The sequence below is a fragment of the Rhinoraja longicauda genome, chromosome 28, assembly GCF_053455715.1.
Source record: "Rhinoraja longicauda isolate Sanriku21f chromosome 28, sRhiLon1.1, whole genome shotgun sequence".
NCBI lineage: Eukaryota > Metazoa > Chordata > Chondrichthyes > Rajiformes > Arhynchobatidae > Rhinoraja > Rhinoraja longicauda.
The window spans coordinates 7,759,675-7,780,091 of record NC_135980.1 but is presented as its reverse complement, the minus strand read 5'-3'; the positions used below and the strand labels follow the sequence as shown (position 1 = coordinate 7,780,091).

Genomic DNA, 20,417 nt, shown 5'->3' with positions numbered 1-20,417 from the left:
GCATACTAAGAAAACTTCCTTTAAACTGCTGCATCATTTGCCATGGAGAAGTTGAACACCGGAGTTGAGTATAAGTGTGGGTGAATAATAAAAAAAAACAAATTCTGTTCAAAACAGAGCCATAAATGAGACTAGCAAAAACAGGGTTCCTGCAGGGCTGTTTTCCTAACCAAACTACATTGCCACGCTACCATCATCAATAAACACCAGGTGATAAAATAGAATTTGCAAACGTATAACATGATCAAATCAATGAAGCCAAGGGCATCAAACATTTTCTGTGCAATTAAGAGAAAAGGGACATGTTAACAAATGGAAAAACACTCGAATAGAATTAGCAACTGAAAATGTGTTTTTACAACACTGTCCCAACTCAAAAAATCAGTAAAACCAGCAAAAGGTCAGAAGCGTTTATACAAAAGATGACAAAGGATTCAATGTTTTGGGGCTCATTGCATGGAAGAACATGTTTGCAGTCACCAAAAGGGCAATTGCAATCTAACCAAAAGGATGTCTGAAAGTCAGAAATAGCTATAATAAATCTCAACACTGTTGTTCAATGATCAGGAGAGCTCATTTAGAGAACGCTCAAAATTAAGTACTTTCTTTGGACTCTCCTCACAAATCAGCTGCCAGCCACAGAGCTTTTGTTTTGCTGCTGTGAAAATCACCTTGAGCACTCATCATGAACAAGGCTACCACTTCACATTAGCCAACACAATACTGTTGCAGCATCAATTGATTTGTTTAATTTTGAGTAAACCAAATATTAAACTCACTATTAGCTGTGTAGTGTAGCTGGATGTTTGACAAACAGCACCAAGAATAAAAAAGCAACCATGTCCAATTTAACAACTGACAGCAATCAAGAGCAATCATAATTTTCCAGGATACTTACCTGGCAGGGGAGACACCTTGATCACTCAGGAGGTTCTCCCAGGACGAGTTGGATTAGCTACAACCCTAATGTTCTTATAAGAGCAGTATCTGTATTGAGGCGTGGATCATTGACGAGGAGCGGAGGTCAGGAGCACGAGTCTGGTTTAGGGGTGGATCCATGCTGGTTGGGTAACCAACCTAACACCCTTATCCAGGTGGGATGGCAGCAGCTAGCGGAGCTGGAGGACAGGGTATCCGGAATACCCTGCGAGTATCAGTAAAGGACCTCAGGGAGGGGACCCCTTTCTCAAGGGACCTCTTCATCAAGAAGGTGCTGCTGGAGGCCTGTGGATTCAAGGCCGGGGACATCTTCTGCCTCCAGGACTTCCCAGGTAATGGATATTTCGATGTCACCTTCCAGAACCCGGCGGGATGGCAGAAGATGCTGCAAGACTTCCGGGAGAAGGGGGATGAAGCCCCGCTGTCGCTGCTGAAGGTGCAGCCGCTCTTCACCCTCCCCACCCAGAGGGAACGGATGATCACGGTGCACATGTTCAACCCACATGTGCCCGTCGTGGATGTCCTCACCTTCCTTACGCGCTATGTCGAAGGGGCAGGGAACTGTGTGGACATAACGGACTTGTTCGGGATCTGGACGAGCAAGAGGCAAGTAAAGGTGAAGCTGAGGGTGGACGGGAAGGGATTCATCACCCACCCTCCCTCGGTGTTTGCTATTGGAGGGAACCGAGGCTACATGACGTACGCGGGGCAGCCCAGGGTGTGCAGGAAATGCAACAAACCTGGGCACGTGGCGGCAGAATGCAGGACAGTCGTCTGCAGAAACTGCAAACTAGAAGGCCACGAGACAAGGGACTGTAAGGAGAGCAAGAGCTGCAACCTGTGTGGGGAGGCAGGCCGCCTTTACAGGACCTGCCCAAAAAGAGCTAGCACTTATGCTCAGGCGATAAGAGGGGCCGCTGCCAACACCCCCAGGGTGGTCGAGACGCCTCCCACCACAGCTAAGACCCAAATGGGAAAGGAGAGCAGGGGCGATGACAGCGCGACCACCTCGAGCCCCCAACCGCAGGACAGAGCCCCCCAGCCCCCTGCCCACGAGGGCGAGTCGATGGAAGAGGGGGAACAGGAAGAGTTGGAATGGAAGTTGGTACAGTTGAGGAAAACCCTGAAGGCTCTGCGCACAGAGAAAAAGCCGGAGGGGGCAAGCAAGTCCCAAAAAAGAGTCCTCTCCCAGGACGAGGCCAGCAACCGGGAGAAACCGACAACGGAGGCAGAGGAAGAAAACAGGGGAGGAGGAAGGTAAGAGGGAGAACATGTCTGTTGTCCCCCAGCCCCAGGAGACTGGGAGCAGTGCCAAGGGGCCCCAGCCCCAGGAGACCTGGAGCGGCACAACGGCCAAGGGGCCCCAGCTCCGGTAGACCGGGAGCAGTGCGGTGGCCAATGGGCCCCAGCTCCAGGAAACTGGGAGCAGTGCAGTGGCCAATGGGCCCCAGCTCCGGGAGACGTGCAGTGGCCAATGGGCCCCAGCTCCGGGAGACCGGGAGCATCGCAGTGGCCACGCCAGAAAACTCACCCTGTGCTGAGGAAGTCAACACCCAGTACCAGTACCCGTGCCACGAAAAGGTGCTGGAACTCTCCCAGACGATGTTCATGCGGGAGAAGGACGGCCTGGAACTCTAAAGGACAATGGAGCTGAAACTGGCATCCCTAAACGTGCGCAGTGTGAAGAGCACTGCGCGATGTGTCAACGCCTTGCAGTACCTGGCCACGGATGTGACTTTTTTACAAGAGTGCGGGCTGCCACACCTTTGCTGCTATCGGAGGTGGTCGCGATGGTGGCCCCACGGACTGTCGGTATGGTCGGGAGGCAATGATTGTCGTGCGTCCGGTCTGGGGATCTTGCTGCAGGGAGGGGGCTTCACCATCACTGAGGTAAGGGAGGTGGTGGGGGGACGTCTCCTGGTGGTGGGTGTTATGTACCGTGGTTCTCCGCTCCGGCTGATTAATGTGTACGCCTCACCCATGCGGAGCGAGCGGTTGGCCGTCCTCCAGCAGCTCCCACCGCTGCTGGCCACGTCTAGACCGTTCGTTCTGGCCGGTGACTTCAACTGCATCATCGATGCGGCTGGACGATCCGGCAGTGCCAACCACAGACTGGACGGCACCTCCAAACTCCTGGTGGAGACGGTCAAATATGCAAAGCTGCGCGACGCCTTCAGCGACCCTGCAGACGGAGCCCAGCCGCGGTTCACCTGGTCAGGACCAAACGGTTCAGCCCAGTCCCGGATAGACTTCCTCTTCACATCGAGGGCCGTCACGGTCAGACACACCGACCTCGTGCCGGTGTTCTTCTCTGACCACTGCCTCCTTCAGGCCACCTGTCACCTACAGGAGGACCGGAAGGCGGGCAGAGGGGCGTGGAAGTTAAATGTGGAGCTGTTGACCCCGGAGTATGTTGAGGAGCTAAAGAGGGACTACACATGTTGGAGAACTGTGAGGCCCCTCTTTGACTCCCCGACACTCTGGTGGGAGGCAACAAAGGAGAACATCAAGAAGTTCTTCGTCTCCAAAGGTGTTCAGAGAGCAAGACAGGGTAAGAGGGAATTGTGTCAACTCCAGACAGATTTGCAGCAACTGCTCCTTCTGCAGAAGAGAGGGGTGGATGTGAGGGAGGAACTGAGAGAGTTGAAGGGTCGGCAAGCTCGGCTCTTTACCTCTGAATCCTCCAAGATCATCTTCCGGTCCAGGGTCCGTCATGTTGAGCAGGATGAGACGTGCTCACGTTTCTTCTTCCACAAGGTTCACAGGGGGAGCTCTGTGATCAAAAGCCTTAGGGAGGACGGCTCGGTAACATCCTCGCAGACAGACATGCTAAAGATCTGCAGATCCTTTTATAAGGATCTGTACGATAAAAAGACCACAGACAGCACCGCCTCCCAGAACTTCCTGTCCTCCATCACGGAAGTCTTGGACGACAGCAAGCGGGAGAGTCTGGACCAACCACTGACCCTGAAGGAGCTGACTGGCTCCATCCGTTCCTTTGACTCGAGTAAAACTCCCGGAGGCGATGGCTTACCGGCAGAGTTGTACTTGGCTCTGCGGGACTGGGTGGGCCCGGACCTGCTGGAAGTGTACAACGACATACTTCTAGCCGGCAGCATGTCAGACTCTATGAGGAAGGGCAGCATCACCCTAATCTACAAGCAGAAGGGGGAGATGAATGACATAAGGAATTGGAGACCCATCACATTGTTAAATGTAGACTACAAGATCCTGTCTAAGGCCATCGCCAACCGGGTCAAGTCTGCTCTGGGACGGGTGATCCACCCGGACCAAACCTGTGCTGTACCTGGCAGGAAAATCTCAGACAGCCTGGTGCTGCTGAGAGACACCATTGCCTACGTGCAGGACAGACGGGTGGATGCCTGCCTGGTCAGCTTGGACCAGGAGAAGGCCTTCGACAGGATATCGCACACGTACATGAGGGACGTGCTCTCCAAAATGGGCTTTGGGGAGGGAATCAGGAAGTGGATACAACTGCTCTACACCGATATCTGTAGTGCAGTACAAATTAATGGGTGGGAATCAGACAGCTTCCCCGTCAGGTCTGGAGTCAGGCAGGGTTGCCCTCTCTCCCCTGTCTTGTCTGTTGCATTGAGCCCTTTGCCGAATCCATCAGGAAGGATGCGAGCATAAGAGGAGTGACATTGCCAGGCAGTGGGGGCACTCAGGTCAAGGCCTCCCTGTACATGGACGATGTCGCCGTCTTCTGCTCGGATCCAGGGTCGGTCCGCAGACTGATCAGCGTCTGCGACCAGTTTGAGTTGGCCACGGGGGCCAGGGTAAACCGCAGGAAGAGCGAGGCCATGCTCTTTGGCAACTGGCCCGACCGATCTTCCATCCCCTTCACCATCAAGCCCGACTTCTTGAAGATGCTGGGGATCTGGTTCGGGAAGGCTGAGGCGTGTAACAAGAATTGGCTGGAGCGGATAGCCAGGGTGGGGAAGAAGCTGGAGCTGTGGAAGCAGCGCTCCTTCTCCATCACGGGGAAAAATCTGGTCATCAGGTGTGAGGTGCTCTCGGGGCTGCTGTACCTGGCGCAAGTGTGGCCCGTCCCCCCCTCCTACCAGGGGTATCACCCGGGCCGTCCGTCTTCCACTTCATCTGGGGGTCGGCGATGGACCGGGTGCGACGAGCCACAATGCACAAGTCGGCAGAAAACGGGGGTAAAAGCGTGCCCAACATCGCCCTCATCCTGATGGCCACCTTCGTGTGTGGCTGCATCAGGCGGAGCATAGAGCCAAGGCACGTGGGCACCAAAGGCCACTACCTGCTGAGGGTATACCTGTCCCCGGTGTTGCGAAGGATGGGCCTGGCGCAGATGCCACGCAATGTGCCAGTCAGCTGGACATTGCCAAACCATCTGTCGTTCGTGGAAAGGTTCTTCCGGACCAACACCTTTGACCACGTCCATCGGGCAGTGGTCAGCACGGAACGTCCTGCAGGCACAGCAGGGGGATGACTCCATGGATCCTGTGGCGTGGTTCCCAGAGCAGACTGCCCAGCTGGTCTGGCAAAATGCCTCATCGCCAGAACTAACCAACAAGCACCAAGACCTGGCTTGGCTGGCGGTGAGGGGAGCCCTCTCAGTTAAATCATTCCTGCACCGCCGGAACCTCACTACCGGCGCACGATGCCTTCGGGACAGCTGCTACGGAGAGGAGACGGTGGCCCACCTCTACAGAGTGTGGATTTGCAAAGAGAGTCTGGAGAGGTCTGCAGGGGTCCCTGTCACGATTCATTCCGAGCAGCTCCGTCACAGAGGACTCTGTGATCTACGGACTGTTCCCAGGGACGCATTCGGAAACTGACATCGGGTGCTGCTGGAAGGTCATCAACTCGGTGAAAGACGCTCTTTGGTCTGCCCGAGCCTGGTTGGCCTCCCAGCGGAGCGAGATGTCCGTCAAGGAATGTTGCCGACTGGTCCGCTGCAGACTGCAGGAGTACGTGCTGAGGGACGCACTGAAGCTTGGTGCAGCCAACGCCAAGGCCCTGTGGGGGAGGAGCACAGTCTAGGGTCCTTCCGCTGATGGACATGGGGGGCAGGGTGTGGTGGAGAGACGCCCCTCCAAATAAGGGTTAATGTCTGGAAATGTAAGGAAATGTATGTAAATTTGGAAGTAAATGCCTGTATTGAATGTGTAACCTCCGGAAATGTCGGATGGGCTTGTTAAAAAATATGTTTTGTAAATGATATTTATTACTTGAATAAAGTATTTTTTGATATAATAAAAATAAAAATATAAAAATAAAAAAATTCCATTCAAAGTATCAACTCCTACCTCAACAAGAACCTCAACCCACTACAGTTCACCTACCGTCACAATAGGTCAATGGAGGATGTGATCTTACTGGCTCTCCACTCCGCACTGGACCACTTGGACAAAAACACTTACATCACACTGGTGTTTATGGACTACAGCTCGGCCAGCATTCAATACCATCATCCCCTCCAAGCTGGTTGCCAAGCTCACGGAACTGAGTCTCTGCACATCCCTCTGCAATTGGATCCTCGACTTCCTCATCCACAGACCAGTCTGTTCGAATTGGCAGAAACACTTCTTCCTCATTGACAATACAAGAGCACCTCAAGGCTGTGTGCTCAACCCCCTGCTCTACTCACTCTATACTCATGACTGTGTAGTGCGAACTCCATCTTCAAGTTCGCCGACGACACCACCGTTGTTGGACGAATTGCAGATGGTGATGAGCCAGAGTATAGAAGTGAGATCGACCGATTGACCAAATGGTGCCAGAACTACAACCTGGCAATTAATACCAGTAAAAGCAATGAACTGATTATGGACTTTGGAAGAGGAAGGATGAGGACCCACAATCCTGTTTATATCAATGGGACGATGGTGGATAGTGTCAAAAACTTCAAATTCCTGGGGGTGCACATTTCTGAAGATCTTTCCTGGACCCAGCACATTGATGCAATTATAAAGAAAGCACATCAACGCCTCTACTTCCTGAGATTACAGAGATTCGGTATGTCACAGAAGGTTCTCTTGAACTTCTACAGCTGTACAGAAGAGAGCATATTGACTGGTTGCATCATGGCCTGGTTCGGCAACTTGAACGCCCAGGAGCGGAAAAGACAGCAAAAACTTGTGAACACTGCCATCAACTGCTCTGACCTTCACACCATCGAAGGGATTTATCGGGGTCGCTGCCTCGAAAAAGCAGCCGGCATCATCAGAGACCCACACCACCCTGGCCACACACTCATTTCACTCCTGCCATCGGGAAGAAGGTACAGGAGCCTGGTACTAACGTCCTGGTTCAGGAACAGCATTTTCCCTACACCCAGCAGGCTATTAAACACTACAACAAATAAGCTCTGAACTACAATAGACTATTGTTATTATTGCACTACTATTGTTTGTTTTTTGTGTGTACGCAAGTGTGTGTGTGTGTGTATGTGTACTTGAGTATGTGTACAGAGTACCCACCATGTTTGGGACAATGACTCATCATTTATTTATTTGCCTCTGTACTCCCCAATTTGAGATTTGTAATAGAAAAAAAAATCACATGTGGGTAAAGTTCACTTTGAGAGATTTTATTAAAGGGCATTTTTATACATTTTGGTTTCACCATGTGGAAATTACAGCTATGTTTCTACATAGTCGTCGTCCCCCCCATCCCATTTTAGGGCACCATAATGTTTGGGACACATGCAGACCTCCCAACATTTGATTTTACAAATTCATAATTCTGATGTCCAAAATTCAGAATTTTACATGAAAATTCATAATATGGTGAGTAATGCAACTTCTCAGCAAAAAAAAATATGCACGCCAAATGCGCATATGCGTTGCGCTACATTCATGTGAAAAACGACTGTTATTTCCAACAGTCTGTAGTTCTTGGACTACATGTACAATATCAGGCCTATCATGAGTATATATCTGCTATTTATAGAAAGGTTATTGAACAGAAATAATTTTGTTTTTCTATTTTGCTTTCTCCTTACACATCCCAATTCTCTTGGTATTGAATAAAACAATGGTCATAAAATGTATGACTAAGTTATGAAGAAAGAGTTTCATTTAAAACTGCACATACCTAATTTCATTGAAGACATACTTGCTTCAGTGGTTTTCAACAGCAAATCACAACGGTCCATGTCTCCCACCCCCCCACCTCCACTCCCCCCCCCCTCAACATCAACGGCCCTCACGCTACACGGCGAGGCATGTGTTTCGTGCAAAAATGCGAGACAAAATCGGAATGGCGGAAATGAAATAAGAAAGTGGAAACTTTCCCCCAAATTCGGACGGGTTGGGAGGTCTGCACATGGCTTCACAGGCGTTTGTAATTACTCAGGTGTTTTTAATGGCCCCCTTAATGAAGGTATAAGAGAGCTCATAAAAATGGCATTTATTAAAATCTGACAATGTGCACTTTAACCACATGTGATTTTTTCTATTACAAATCTCAAATTGTGGAGTACAGAGGCAAATAAATAAATGATGGGTCTTTGTCCCAAACATGATGGACACTGTCTGTACACAATGAACTTTTTTTTTCCCCTTCTCTCGTTTATTATATTGTTTACAGCATACTATGCTTACATATTCTGTGCTGCATTAAGTAAGAATTTAATTGTTCCATCTGTGACATATAATAAAACACTCTTGACTCTTGAAAGGTAAAAAAGCAGAAATGTGACCAGGTTTCGAGATTAATGGCCCCAATCCTGCTCCTATGATCCAGTGAAGATCTTGCCCCACCTGAAATACTGTATTCAATAACACAACACAAATTTCAATATAATGATGAATTGCAGCAATTCTGCACTCAAGTTATCTGTTATCATAACTCAAATTCAAGTAACACTTGTTCAATGTTCAAAATGTGTATTTTTTGTTTATCTCAGTTTGTGTCAGCATGCTTATGTTGATTTTCAATTATATGTCTGGCTCAATACTAATCAAACCAAGTCAAGATGTACGAGATAGGAAAACACATTTTCAAAAAAGCCAGAAATGCAAAGTTTTGTCAGGAAAGAATTAACAAGAGTCACTTCTCTGAAAGGGACTGACCCAATAAAATGAAATGCTTATCATGTTGCCCTTTCACACTAGGCCAAGCAACAGGTCTGAATAAATCAGGGAGATTGAGAGGAAACTTCCTGAGAGGCAAGAACCTGTTTATTCAGTAGGTCATGTAATTTATATTCAAACTGCAGCCAGATAAACATGGAAGGAGGATTGTGGAACTAAATAGCTTAGTTCTACGCCTTCTCCCTTCTGTAGAATAGGGATAAAGTTACCATGATCCCTCCCTTTCATCTCAGTCTACATCCACCACAGCATTCTTCAACATTTCTGCCAGCTACATGACCTCACCACCAGTCACATCCCCCCACCCATCCGTTTTTTGCTTTCGGAAGGGACCATTTCCTTTGTTAATCCCCGCTTTGCTCATCCCTCCCCAAGCACTTCCCCAGCATCCAGAAGTGGGACAACTGTCGTTGCACCTCTCCTTCACCTCCCTCCAGTGACCTAAAGTTCTTCCAGATAAGACAGTAATTCACATAGCACATCCTCCAAACTCGTCTATCAGTATTCCACCTGGGTAGTCTACAATCAAATGGCATGAACATGGAATTATCCCGTTTCAGGGAGCACAATTCCCATCCATCCCTTTCTCTCTGCTCTATCAAGATTATCTCACAATCTCTACCTTCCAACTTACTTAATAGTAATTTACCAATTTTATTAATGAAACCAGGGCAAGGCAGATATTCAAAGCTACAAACTCAAGTCTTGCAGTAATAGACCAAATGCTGCCAATTTCCAACTGCTAGTCCCTTCAAAAGAGCCATTTTGAACTCTTCCTTTCTGAAACATGTCTCAAGTTGACTAAAGTTCTTTGATTATATATATATATTCTCTATAAAGGGCACAATCCTATTCTTAGTTTCTCAGCCTTCTTGACCTCTGAACTAACAGCAACGTCCTACCTATATTTTCAACTGCTAATTCTCCTGCACCACAGTCAAACACTGTTTGATTTCTTGCATTCACCAACTTAGACCCAGCCCAGAATCATTTTGAAGGTTTCGGGTTTTTTTTGCATCTAGGGCGGCACGATGCACAGCGGTAAAGTTGCTGTCTTACAGCGCTTGCAGCACCAGAGACCCGGGGTTCGATCCAACTACGGGTGCTGTCTGTACAGAGTTCTGTACGTACTCCCGTGACCGCAGGGGTTTTCTCCAAGATCTTCGGTTTCCTCCCACACTACAAAGACGTACAGGTATGTAGGTACATTGGCTTGGTATAAATGTAAAATTGGCCCTGGTGTAGCAGTGTTAATGTGCGAGGGTCGCTGGTCGGCCGAAGGTCATGCGGGCCGAAGGTCCTGTTTTCGCGCTGTAACTCTAAACTATGATTTCACCAACCTCCACATTCAACAGGATCATTGGTAGGATGCATGTTGGGTGGCTTTTAAGCTAATGCACATCTTCCACTGTTTATATTAGGCTCCTGCGGGATCCCAATTCATGGACTTGACATTCACGAGCACTCCAAATTCTCCATTTTGAACAGTCATGCAACAGGGATTTTCACAAATCAAAAGTGCATCCTTCAAAGTTTTCCACACAAAAGACAAGAACAATGACAAGAGTATAGGAAGGATATGGAGAGTATAGTGGCACGGTGTCACACCAGTCTCTCCCTTAAAATCTACAAGGCAAAGGAGCCAGTTAATGACTTCAGGAAACGAGATGGTGTGTACCAACCAGTTAGCACAATGGTGCTGGAGTGGAGACGGTGGAGAGCTTTATGATCCTAGGCATAAATCTTCCCAACAAAATTGTCCTGAACAATGCACGTTGAAGTCAAACATGCACGTCATGCACGAAGTCAATGCACGTTGAACACCAACAGTTATATTTCCTCAGAAGACTGACAACATAATCAAGAAGTCTGAAAGCACATACCACCACATCAGGAACAGCTTCTTCCTTGCTGAAATCAGACTTTTGTAGGGCCCTCTCCTAAGCAACAGGTGAAGTCCTGATCTCCCAGTCTACCTCATTGCAGGCCTTGGGGACTTTTTAAATCTGCATTTTATCTGCAGCGGTAACATTCGATATTCATTTTTTTCTTTCCCTTTAACGTGTACGTGTTCAGCTTGTTTGTACACATGTATAGTATGATTCCAACTGGATAGCATGCAGTTGTGGCACATGAAAATAACCAATGCTATACCAATATTTCCTGACACTGCACGGGCTTTCCAGCATTAAAAAGGGACTAGGCAGAGGTGCGACGGAACACTTCACTTGCAGCTCCAGTGGTCGGGCAGCTCGATGCCGGACCAAACAAAGGTGCCAGCTTAACTGACACCACAGCAATCACCATCTACATTAATTGCTCCAACCACTGGCATACCTTGACCGAGACAAAATGGAGTGCAATTATTCTGACAAACCCATGACTTCCATCACCACAGATACATGGATGCAGCACCACCTGCAGGTTCCATTCCAACGCTGACAAAATCCTGATTTATAAATATATTGCTGTCCATCATCTTCTCTGGGCGCAATCCTGGAATTCTTTTCCCGACAACAGAGGAATAGCTTCACCAAACAGACTGCATCATAGGTTCAAGGTGACAGGCCACTAATTTCTGAAGGACAATTGGGGTAGGCAATAATTGCCAGGCTGACTATCATTGATCAAATATTGAAAAATTAAATAAATTGTCCAAGCAGAAAATATGATTTTAGCTGAGTGCAAGATTATTTAAATCATTATCATTAAATTTACAAATTGGAGTAGCTTTTTGCATATTGGAAAGCTGAACAGTGATGGGATTCAAACTCGCCAACAAGCAAGGGTCAAAACCATAACTAATCAGGACTGAATACAAAAATAGAACTATATCACTTGCCCTCTAGTTACTTATTAGGGTATTCCTGAGCTGACAAGTTAATCAACTCTAAGCACCACTACAATCTCTCACACTATTCTCTTACACACATCAATAAAGGTTGGCCATTTTTCATAGATATTCATGAATGTTTAATCCCATACAATATTCTTTGACAACTGCATAAGCACAGCTAATGTTAGGTTAATAAGAATATATTTTTCCAATACACAACAAAACTAGAACAATTCTGTGTGGCCAATACACTGTCTGAGTTCAAAGCCCAGCAAGCAACACATGAAAGCAAAATCAGATTCTTGGGGGTTTCATAAATCAACTCAACATTTTTTAAAGTGTAAGCAACAGCAAGCACAGAATGTTCCAACCCTTTTATTCAGGGAGGGTTGATGTTGTTATAGCTTCCAATGCTAGTTTATGATCTGTGGACCTTCACACAAAAGGATTACTAAGTAAGGCTGCCTGCATTGAAGCTATTATTAACCTAGTTTTGATTACAAGTCAGAACATTCTGTTCAAAACATTGCCTGCACAGAACAGTAATTGTGGTAAATTAAAAGAGAATCACCATGGAAAACCAAATTGCATCAACCGATTCAGTTGTCAGCAAAACCCCCCAAAGCAACTATATGCTTTGAGAACTTCCTGCGTGTCTGTATGGCAATGCATCAATAGATGGATTCACTCAGTTCCCTTTTGAGAAATACCCCAAATTTTAGTCAAGTGAAACAAACTCACTTTTACACCCAAAGCTATTTTCAACACACTGCCTTCCAGAAGAATGTCAAGGCAAAAATCACACATCTGTTTCTTAGACATGTTCCTGGTAAATCACAATTTAGCAAATAAATGCCCAGACAATCAAATAAAACAAAGTGCTAGAGGAACTCATGTTGGGGAACTGGGGAGCGAATGGACAATGTTTCACGTCAGGGTCTTTCTTCAGACTGAATGAAATAGGGGGAAGGAGGCTGGCAGAGAGCTGGGGGTTGGGCAAAGCCAAGCAAGTGATAGCATAGAGATGAGCGGGGAGGGGAGATTAGCAGATAGTCAGGTGATGTAAGTGACAAAGGCTTGAAAAGGAAACAAAAGGACACCAGATTAGAGGAGTGAAATGTAAAATGGAGACATGGGGAACCAAAGAAGCTGGTTTAAAAAGAAACGGTGCTGGAGTAACTCCAGCACTTTGCATGAAATGTAAGCTCAAAGGAAGGATAATGGTACGTGGACAGGGGGAAGAAAAAGGGATAGAAGGAAATGTGGGATTCAGGGATAGGAGATGAGCATACTAAAGGGAAATGAGTAAAATGACTGGGGTGATGGGAGAAATGTGTGCACACCAATATTGGGGACATAGGGATTGAGAGGAAGTTTATTGGAAGTATTAATTGAAACTGCAGAATTCAGTGGTCATATTAAAGGTAGACACAAAATGCTGGAGTAACTCAGCGGGTCAGGCAGCATCTCAGGAGAGAAGGAATGGGTGACATTTCGGGTCGAGACCCTTCTTCAGTCTGACAGGTCAGACTGTTCATACTGTTGGGTGTAAACTCCAAAGCAAGGTACGAGGTACTGTTCTTCCATTTTGCGTGTGACATCACTCTCGCAATGGAAGGGGCCAAGGACGGAAAGGTCAATATGCAAAGAGGAAGTAAATGCCCCAACCATCTTAATAAGAATAGCCCTAAAACCAGACTTCCACGTCGAGGTTTTTGTAGCCTACAATGCTTAACTGGAAACACAAAGAAACCCCAAAACCTTAATATTCCGAGCTCGGATGAAATGTGCTTCCACCTGAATTGGCCATAAAATGTCAGAGACTCCACGTGTCGAATTGTCTTTGGTCATCTCCCTCGGGGTGTTTTTAAATTAAGTCTCGGTGTTGAATTTGATCCGAGCTTTGAATATTAAGGTTTGGGGAGAGACACAAAATGCTGGAGTAACTCAGCGGGGCAGACAGCATCTCTGGAGAGAAGGAATGAGTGACGTTTCAGGTCGAGACCCTTCTTCAGTCTCTTACACATTAAGGTTTGTAGGTTTCTTTGTGCTCCCAGTCAACCCTCACTGGCTATAAACCTCGCCGTGGACGCCTGGTTTTAGTGTTACTGTTATTAAGATGGTTGGGGCAATTTACAAATTGTTGTTGACAACGAGAGTGCACGTTGTTTGGGACTGTGACCCCCATGCTGGCGGTCAGCCCCCCCCCCCCATCCCTCGCCCCAAGTACAACACCCACACTCCACAGGAGCAACACCACCAGAGCCACCCTTCACCACTCCGGAGGCGAGCCCGTCCCCGGGACGTTTGGTGGCGCTCGGCTGCCATCCCTAGAAACAGGCTCAGACCGGTCAGACCGGTCAGCCCGGCAACGGGCGGCGGGCGTTCCCTCAGCGACGCGCCCTCGGCCCGACCTGTTTACGCAAAAATCTTACCCTTTGCCACTTCGGAATCAGGTAAAAGTGCAAAGTTTTTGCTTTAAAAACCCGCCGGGGATGCAGGAGAGGCGCGAACACAGGGATCGGTGGCCCACTTTTTCCTTAAAATTATAAAAGCAAACACGACGCCGAATCGTTCAACGTTTTAACCGAGCCGTCGAAAGGGGGGGGGGGGGGGATTTTAAATGGCGCGGTTTACCGGTGAATGCGCTGGCGCCGTCGAGGAAGAACATCAGCAGGATGCCGAGGAGGGAGGTGGTGGTGATGGTCGCCATTGCCCTTCTCTCAGAGTGTGAAGATCGTCCCTGCTTCGCTCCCGCTCGGCTCGGCCGCCCGCGGGAAGTGAGTGTGTCCTCTGGCTGCTGTCGGCGGTCACGCCAACCGGCCGTCCTCGCGCATGCGCACGAACAGGCCCCTCCCCACCCCACTGCCTACGTGCGTGCGTGCGTGCGCGGGCCCGCCCGGTAATAGACGGCCGGGAGGCGGGGCCGACCACAAGCGTAGCATCTCTGTCGTTTCGGGTCGGGACCCTTCTTCAGTGATGTATCCGTCTGCTGGATGGAGGGGAGGAGGCGTGGAAGGGAGGGGGCGAGGGAGATCTGGCAGAAGGGAAGGGAATGTTTATGTTTCTATGGAAGGAGACGTGGGAGAGAAAGAGGGAGGGAGATGAGGGGGTGGGAGGGTTGAAACTGGAGGGAAGGAGATGTGGGAGAGTGAAGAAGTGGGAGATGTGGGAAGAGAGGGAGTGGGAAGGGGAATTGGGAGGGAAGGAGTTGTGGGAGTGAGGGAGGGAGTAGGTGAGAGAGTGTAGAAGGGGAGGGAGGGGAGAAATGTGAGAGGGAGGGGTGGGAGAGGGAAGGATGCGAAGGAGGGGAAAGGAGAGGGAGGGAGGCAAACTGTCAATAAACCAGATTGGTCGGGTTGCGATGGGGTGGCTGCAACTGGGAGCTTCATAAGAGGTGATGGATAGAACTGCAACAATTGAGTGAAAGACTGTTGTCACCACCTTGTGCCTTGCTGAGGGCCGGGATTTAGATGGACTCTGCTTGCCTCCTGTCACATAGTTTCTGACGCACCTTGGCCAAAAGTACAGTCTGCAGAGAACTACAGGAACCCGTGGTAGTTTAGCCCAGGACGAGTTTGCTGTATCAGAACGGATAGAGGGGGAGGGGGGGGGGGGGGGGGGAGGAAAACAACACACACCAGAAGAGTTCGAATGCTCCAAAATAGTTCAAATTGTCTGTCTTGTTTAAGCATTATGTTTCTGTTTGATCCTTGCCATCTGTTGTTTTAAATGGTAATAAAAAATCTGTCTCAATTACTGTATTTCCTCAGAAACAAAAAACAACGAGCTGCTGCAGGAACTCACCGGGTCAGGCAGCTTCTGTGGAGGGATTGGGGTAGCATTTTGCCTCCATAAATGATGCTCAGTTTAGTTTATTGTCAGTGTACCGAGGTACAGTGAAAAGCTTTTTTTGTTCAGTGAAAATCTCCTTTGCCTCTTGAGATCCTGCCTCACTGAGTTCCTCCAGCAACTCTTTTTTTGGTTCCAGATTCAAATATGTGCAGTGTCCTGTGTTTACATTTCCTCCACACAGCATTGACTGCTTTGGTCACTGATCCAGTGACGTTATATGATCGTATGCATTGTATTGACGTGATGTGTTCGCAGACTACACCCTCTGTACCGTCATCGAGCGTAGTTTTGCCTTGCCAAGTGTGGAACTGCGCTCTTCCGTTTAAACTTCCGTTTGCAGCACATAACCCAAAACTAGAAACGCATCAGTAACAATACAATACAATACATCTTTATTGTCATTGTACAGGGGTACAACGAGACTGGGAATGCGCCTCCCATACGATGCAATAATTTAATTAGCTAGTCAGTATTAATTTAAACAACCCAATGAAACACATCTGAAGAAGGGTTTCGACCCAGTTACTCCAGGTTTTTGCGTCTACGGTTTAAACCAGCATCTGCAGTTCCTTCCTAAGCATTAATAATACTCATCGATTTTCTTAACGCATTCTCCCATTTTTCCGTTCACTTCATCATTTCTAGTAAAAATGCATTCCCAGTGCTTAAAAAAAACGCAGTATTGAATAGGCAGGGTAGCATTAATTGCCAGAGAATGCAATCAATGGTATGAAACATATCATATTTTGAAAACAAAGACTGGCATTTAATAAAACAGTAAGACTTTCAAAATAATTTAAATGCTGCTGCATTTTTATGTTGTAGTGTTCACATTTTTGATGGGGATTTGAAAATAGCTTCTTTTCATTAAGTGAAACCATATTTAGTAAACTTCAGTATTCAACAGGCATTAATAAACCAAGTAAATTCTCACCTCTGTATAAATTTACAGGGTTTTGTTTTAAGCATCTTAAAACAAAACCCTGGAAATGTATGCAGAGGTATATATAATTAAGGTATACAGAGGTGTAGGAAAATAAATGCAGATGCTGGTACAAATCGAAGATATCACAAAATGCTGGAGTAACTCAGCAGGTCAGGCAGCATCTAAGAGAGAGGGAATGGGTGACGTTTCAGGTCGAGACCATTCTTCAGACTTCATCTGTGATACCTTCAAGGTATACCGAGTTAGTAGCTAAGGACTTTTCTCTAGTTGTTGATAGGATGGTTCAATTGCCTGTACCTAGGTAATGTGTTAATAGATGTTCTGAGAGGCATCATGTCTATGACCAGTTAAAGACAGCAACATAGGTGTACAAGGAGGCTAATGGAATACATGAACAGAGGGACCTTGAGGTTCAAGACCCTGGTTCTCTGAAAGTTGCAAAACGGGTAGATAGGATGGTGAAGCTGACATATGGCATGCTCACCTTTGTAGATTGGCCATAGAATATAAATTATGAGATGTCACTTTGCAGCTTTACAGAACAGTGGTTGGACCACAATTGAAATTTTGTTGGCAGTTCTGGTCACCACACCAAGGGAAGGATGTGGTTGTCCTGGAGAGTACAGAGGAGGATGTTGCCTAGTTTGGAGGATTTTAGTTCTGGGCAGAAATTGGATAGGAAGGGTTTGCTGGAGTGGAGGAGGCTGAGGGCATGACCTGATCAAGGTACATAAAATTGATATCTTAGAGGCACAGATAGATTAGAAAGTCAGAATACTTTTCCCATGGCAAGGGTATCAAAAACAAGAGGACGTGTGTAAGAAGGAACAACAGATGCTGGTTTACACCGAGGATAGGCTGATGAAGGGTATCAACCGGAAACGTCTCCTATTCCTTTTTCCAGAGATGCTGCCTAACCCGTTGTTACTCCAGCATTTTGTGCCTATCATCGGTGAAAACAAGAGGGCATTGGTTTAAGATGAAAGGAAGGACTTTTAAAGAAGTTTTGAGGAGATTTTGTGTTACACAAAAAGTAGTTGATACCAGGAATTCTTGCCAGAGTCACATGTAATCACTAAATTTAAGAGACAATTAGACAGGCACGTGAATAAGCAGGGGATAGAAGGATATGGATTTAATGGAAATAAATTCGTCGTTTGGCCGCTGCTCTGCCCAAGACCACAAGAAATTGCAGAGAGTTATAGACACAGCCTAGTCCCTCACATAAACCAGTCTCCCCCTCCACCTCCCATCCCCATCCTGTGTCAACAGCATCTCTACATGCTACCTCAGGAAAGCAGCCAACGGCAGGGATGTAATGCTGAGCCTTTATAAGACCTTGGTAAGGCCACATTTAGAATATTGTGAGCAGTTTTGAGCCCCATATGCTGGCATGGAGAGGAGGTTTCCGAAATTGATCCAGGGAATGATTGTGTTAACGTAGGAAGAACATTGGCTCTGGGCTTTCTACTCACTGGAGTTTAGAAGGCTGAGGTGGGATCTCATTGAAGCTTACCGAATAATGAAACAGATACTGCGGATGAGGAGCGGATGTTTCCAATAGTGGGAGAGTCTACGATCTGAGGGCACAGTCTCAGAATAGAAAATGAAGATGAGGAGGAATTTCTTCAGTTAGAGGGTGGTGAATCTGTTGAATTCATTACCATGGATGGCTGTGGAGGCCAAGTCATTAAGTATTTTTAAAGTGGAGATTGATAGTTTCTGGATTAGGAAGAGCGTCAATGGTTACGAGAAGAAGGCAGGAGAATGGGGTTGAAAGGGGAAAATAGATCAGGCTAGGTCAAATAGCGGATCAGACTTAATGGGCTGAATGGCCTGATTCTTCTCCTACTATCAGACTCTTGATCAGACCTTTCATATGCATTGGATGAATTCCAGATCTTCCAATCTACCTCTTTGCAGCCTTTCCTTTCCATTGCAAGGATAAAAAGGTTGCCTATCCATTCCCTGCCCAGGTGCTGCCTGACCCACTGAGTTACTACAGCAATTGTGTTTTGCTCAAGATTCCAGCATCTGTAGTTCCTCGTGTCTTTAACTTCATTATTATGTTATTTTGAACACTGAGAGATGATCATGTAGGCAAGGCAGAATAATTCCAACACATTATTCTTCCATTTACATATTTAGATAAAGACTCTAATTGATGAAACAATACTCTGAAATTTAGAAGGATGAGAGGGGATCCTATTGAAACATATAAGATTATTAAGGGATTGGACACACTAGAGGCAGGAAACATGTTCCCGATGTTGGGGGAGTCCCGAACCAGGGCCCACAGTTTAAGAATAAGAGGTAGGCCATTTAGAACGGAGATGAGGAAAAACTTTTTAACTCAGAGAGTTGTGAAGCTGTGGAATTCTCTGCCTCAGAAGGCAGTGGAGCCCAATTCTCTGGATGCTTTCAAGAGCGAGTCAGATAGAGCTCTTAATGATATCGGAGTCAAGGGATATGGGGAGAAGGCAGGAATGGGGTACTGATTGTGGATGATCAGCCATGATCATGGTGAATGGCGGTGCTGGCTTGAAGGGCCAAATGGCTTACTCCTGCACCTATTGTCTATTGTATATTGTCTATAAAAGTTATTCTTAAAATGATTTCTGACAACTTTCCTAGAAGCCTGAATAAATTCACAAGAGTTGTCTCAATGTTCTTTGGATGAATGATATCAGTTGTCATGAGCAGAGAGCGAAAGAGAAACATAGAGGGTGGTGTTAGTAGAAAACATTGATTGTATGCAAACGCTAGCCTTCAACCTATTTCTTTTGTATTCATATTGATAACAAAATAACAAATATTTATGACACTGCAAGCATAGTCATTTCTTGAACCCAACATGATGTATAAGGCACGGCAGCCACTTAACTCAATGAGTTCTAAAAATTAGCCCCTGCACCATACAAACTTGGATTGGTTGTATTGTGGTATATGTAAATAGATACATATTTGTCCCAAACAGAAATCAAACTGCTGGAGGAACTCAGCAGATCAAATATCAAAACAGATAGACGGCATCTCAGGTCATATCTCTGCATTTGATCCATGGCCTTGGCCTGAAATGTTGACTACCCTTCTGCTTCCACAGATGCTGCCTGACCAGCTGCATCCCTCCACAGTTTGCATTTGAAAGAAAAATTGAAACTCTGAACAAGAGCACACTGATTAATTAAGGTTAGAAGTATCAACAGTTAAATATACTGTAATTGGAGATAGACCCAAAATGTTGGAGTAACTCAGCGGGACAGGCAGTATCTCTGGAGAGAAAGAATGGGTGGCTTTTCAGGTCGAGACTCTTCTTCAGACTCTTCAGTCTCACCCAACCTCACCCATTCCTTTGCACCAGAGATGCTGCCTCTCCTGCTGAGCTACTCGAGAATTTTGTGCCTATCTTCGGTGGAAACCAGCATCTGCAGATACCCTACAGATATTGTGACTGGATGTGAAACATATTAAAGCAAAAACAAAAGCTGGAAACATTTATCAGATCAGAAAGCATCTGTGAAAAGAGAAATCGGGTTAATGTTTCAGATTGCATACCATTCATCGGAAATATACTACAACACTAATCAGTGGGGTTAATAATCAATAGGAAGCAGTTAAGGTCTGGATGGACGGGCATTAGGAACACAATACATTTGAGAGTTATGGTATCATTCATCATGATAGATACCTTAACCCTAAAGGGTCCCTCTACCCCAATCATTTGCAGAAGACATTGGTGGTCCCTTGCAAC

General features: G+C 46.7%; 1 protein-coding gene and 1 long non-coding RNA gene across 2 annotated transcripts in view; one reads left to right on the top strand and one right to left on the bottom strand.

The window, feature by feature from the left end:
• The window catches only part of bsg (basigin), a 38,079-nt gene extending 23,369 nt beyond the window's left edge, over positions 1-14,710 (bottom strand). Inside the window, exon 1 of the mRNA XM_078424192.1 lies at positions 14,503-14,710. Coding sequence (XP_078280318.1) covers positions 14,503-14,578 — 76 coding nt within the window. The 5' untranslated portion in view covers positions 14,579-14,710. The remainder of the gene's footprint in view (positions 1-14,502) is intronic.
• LOC144607383 (uncharacterized) overlaps positions 14,193-20,417 on the top strand; it is a 41,511-nt gene continuing 35,286 nt past the window's right edge. The window contains exon 1 of the long non-coding RNA XR_013549098.1: positions 14,193-14,321. This is a non-coding gene — a long non-coding RNA (uncharacterized LOC144607383). The remainder of the gene's footprint in view (positions 14,322-20,417) is intronic.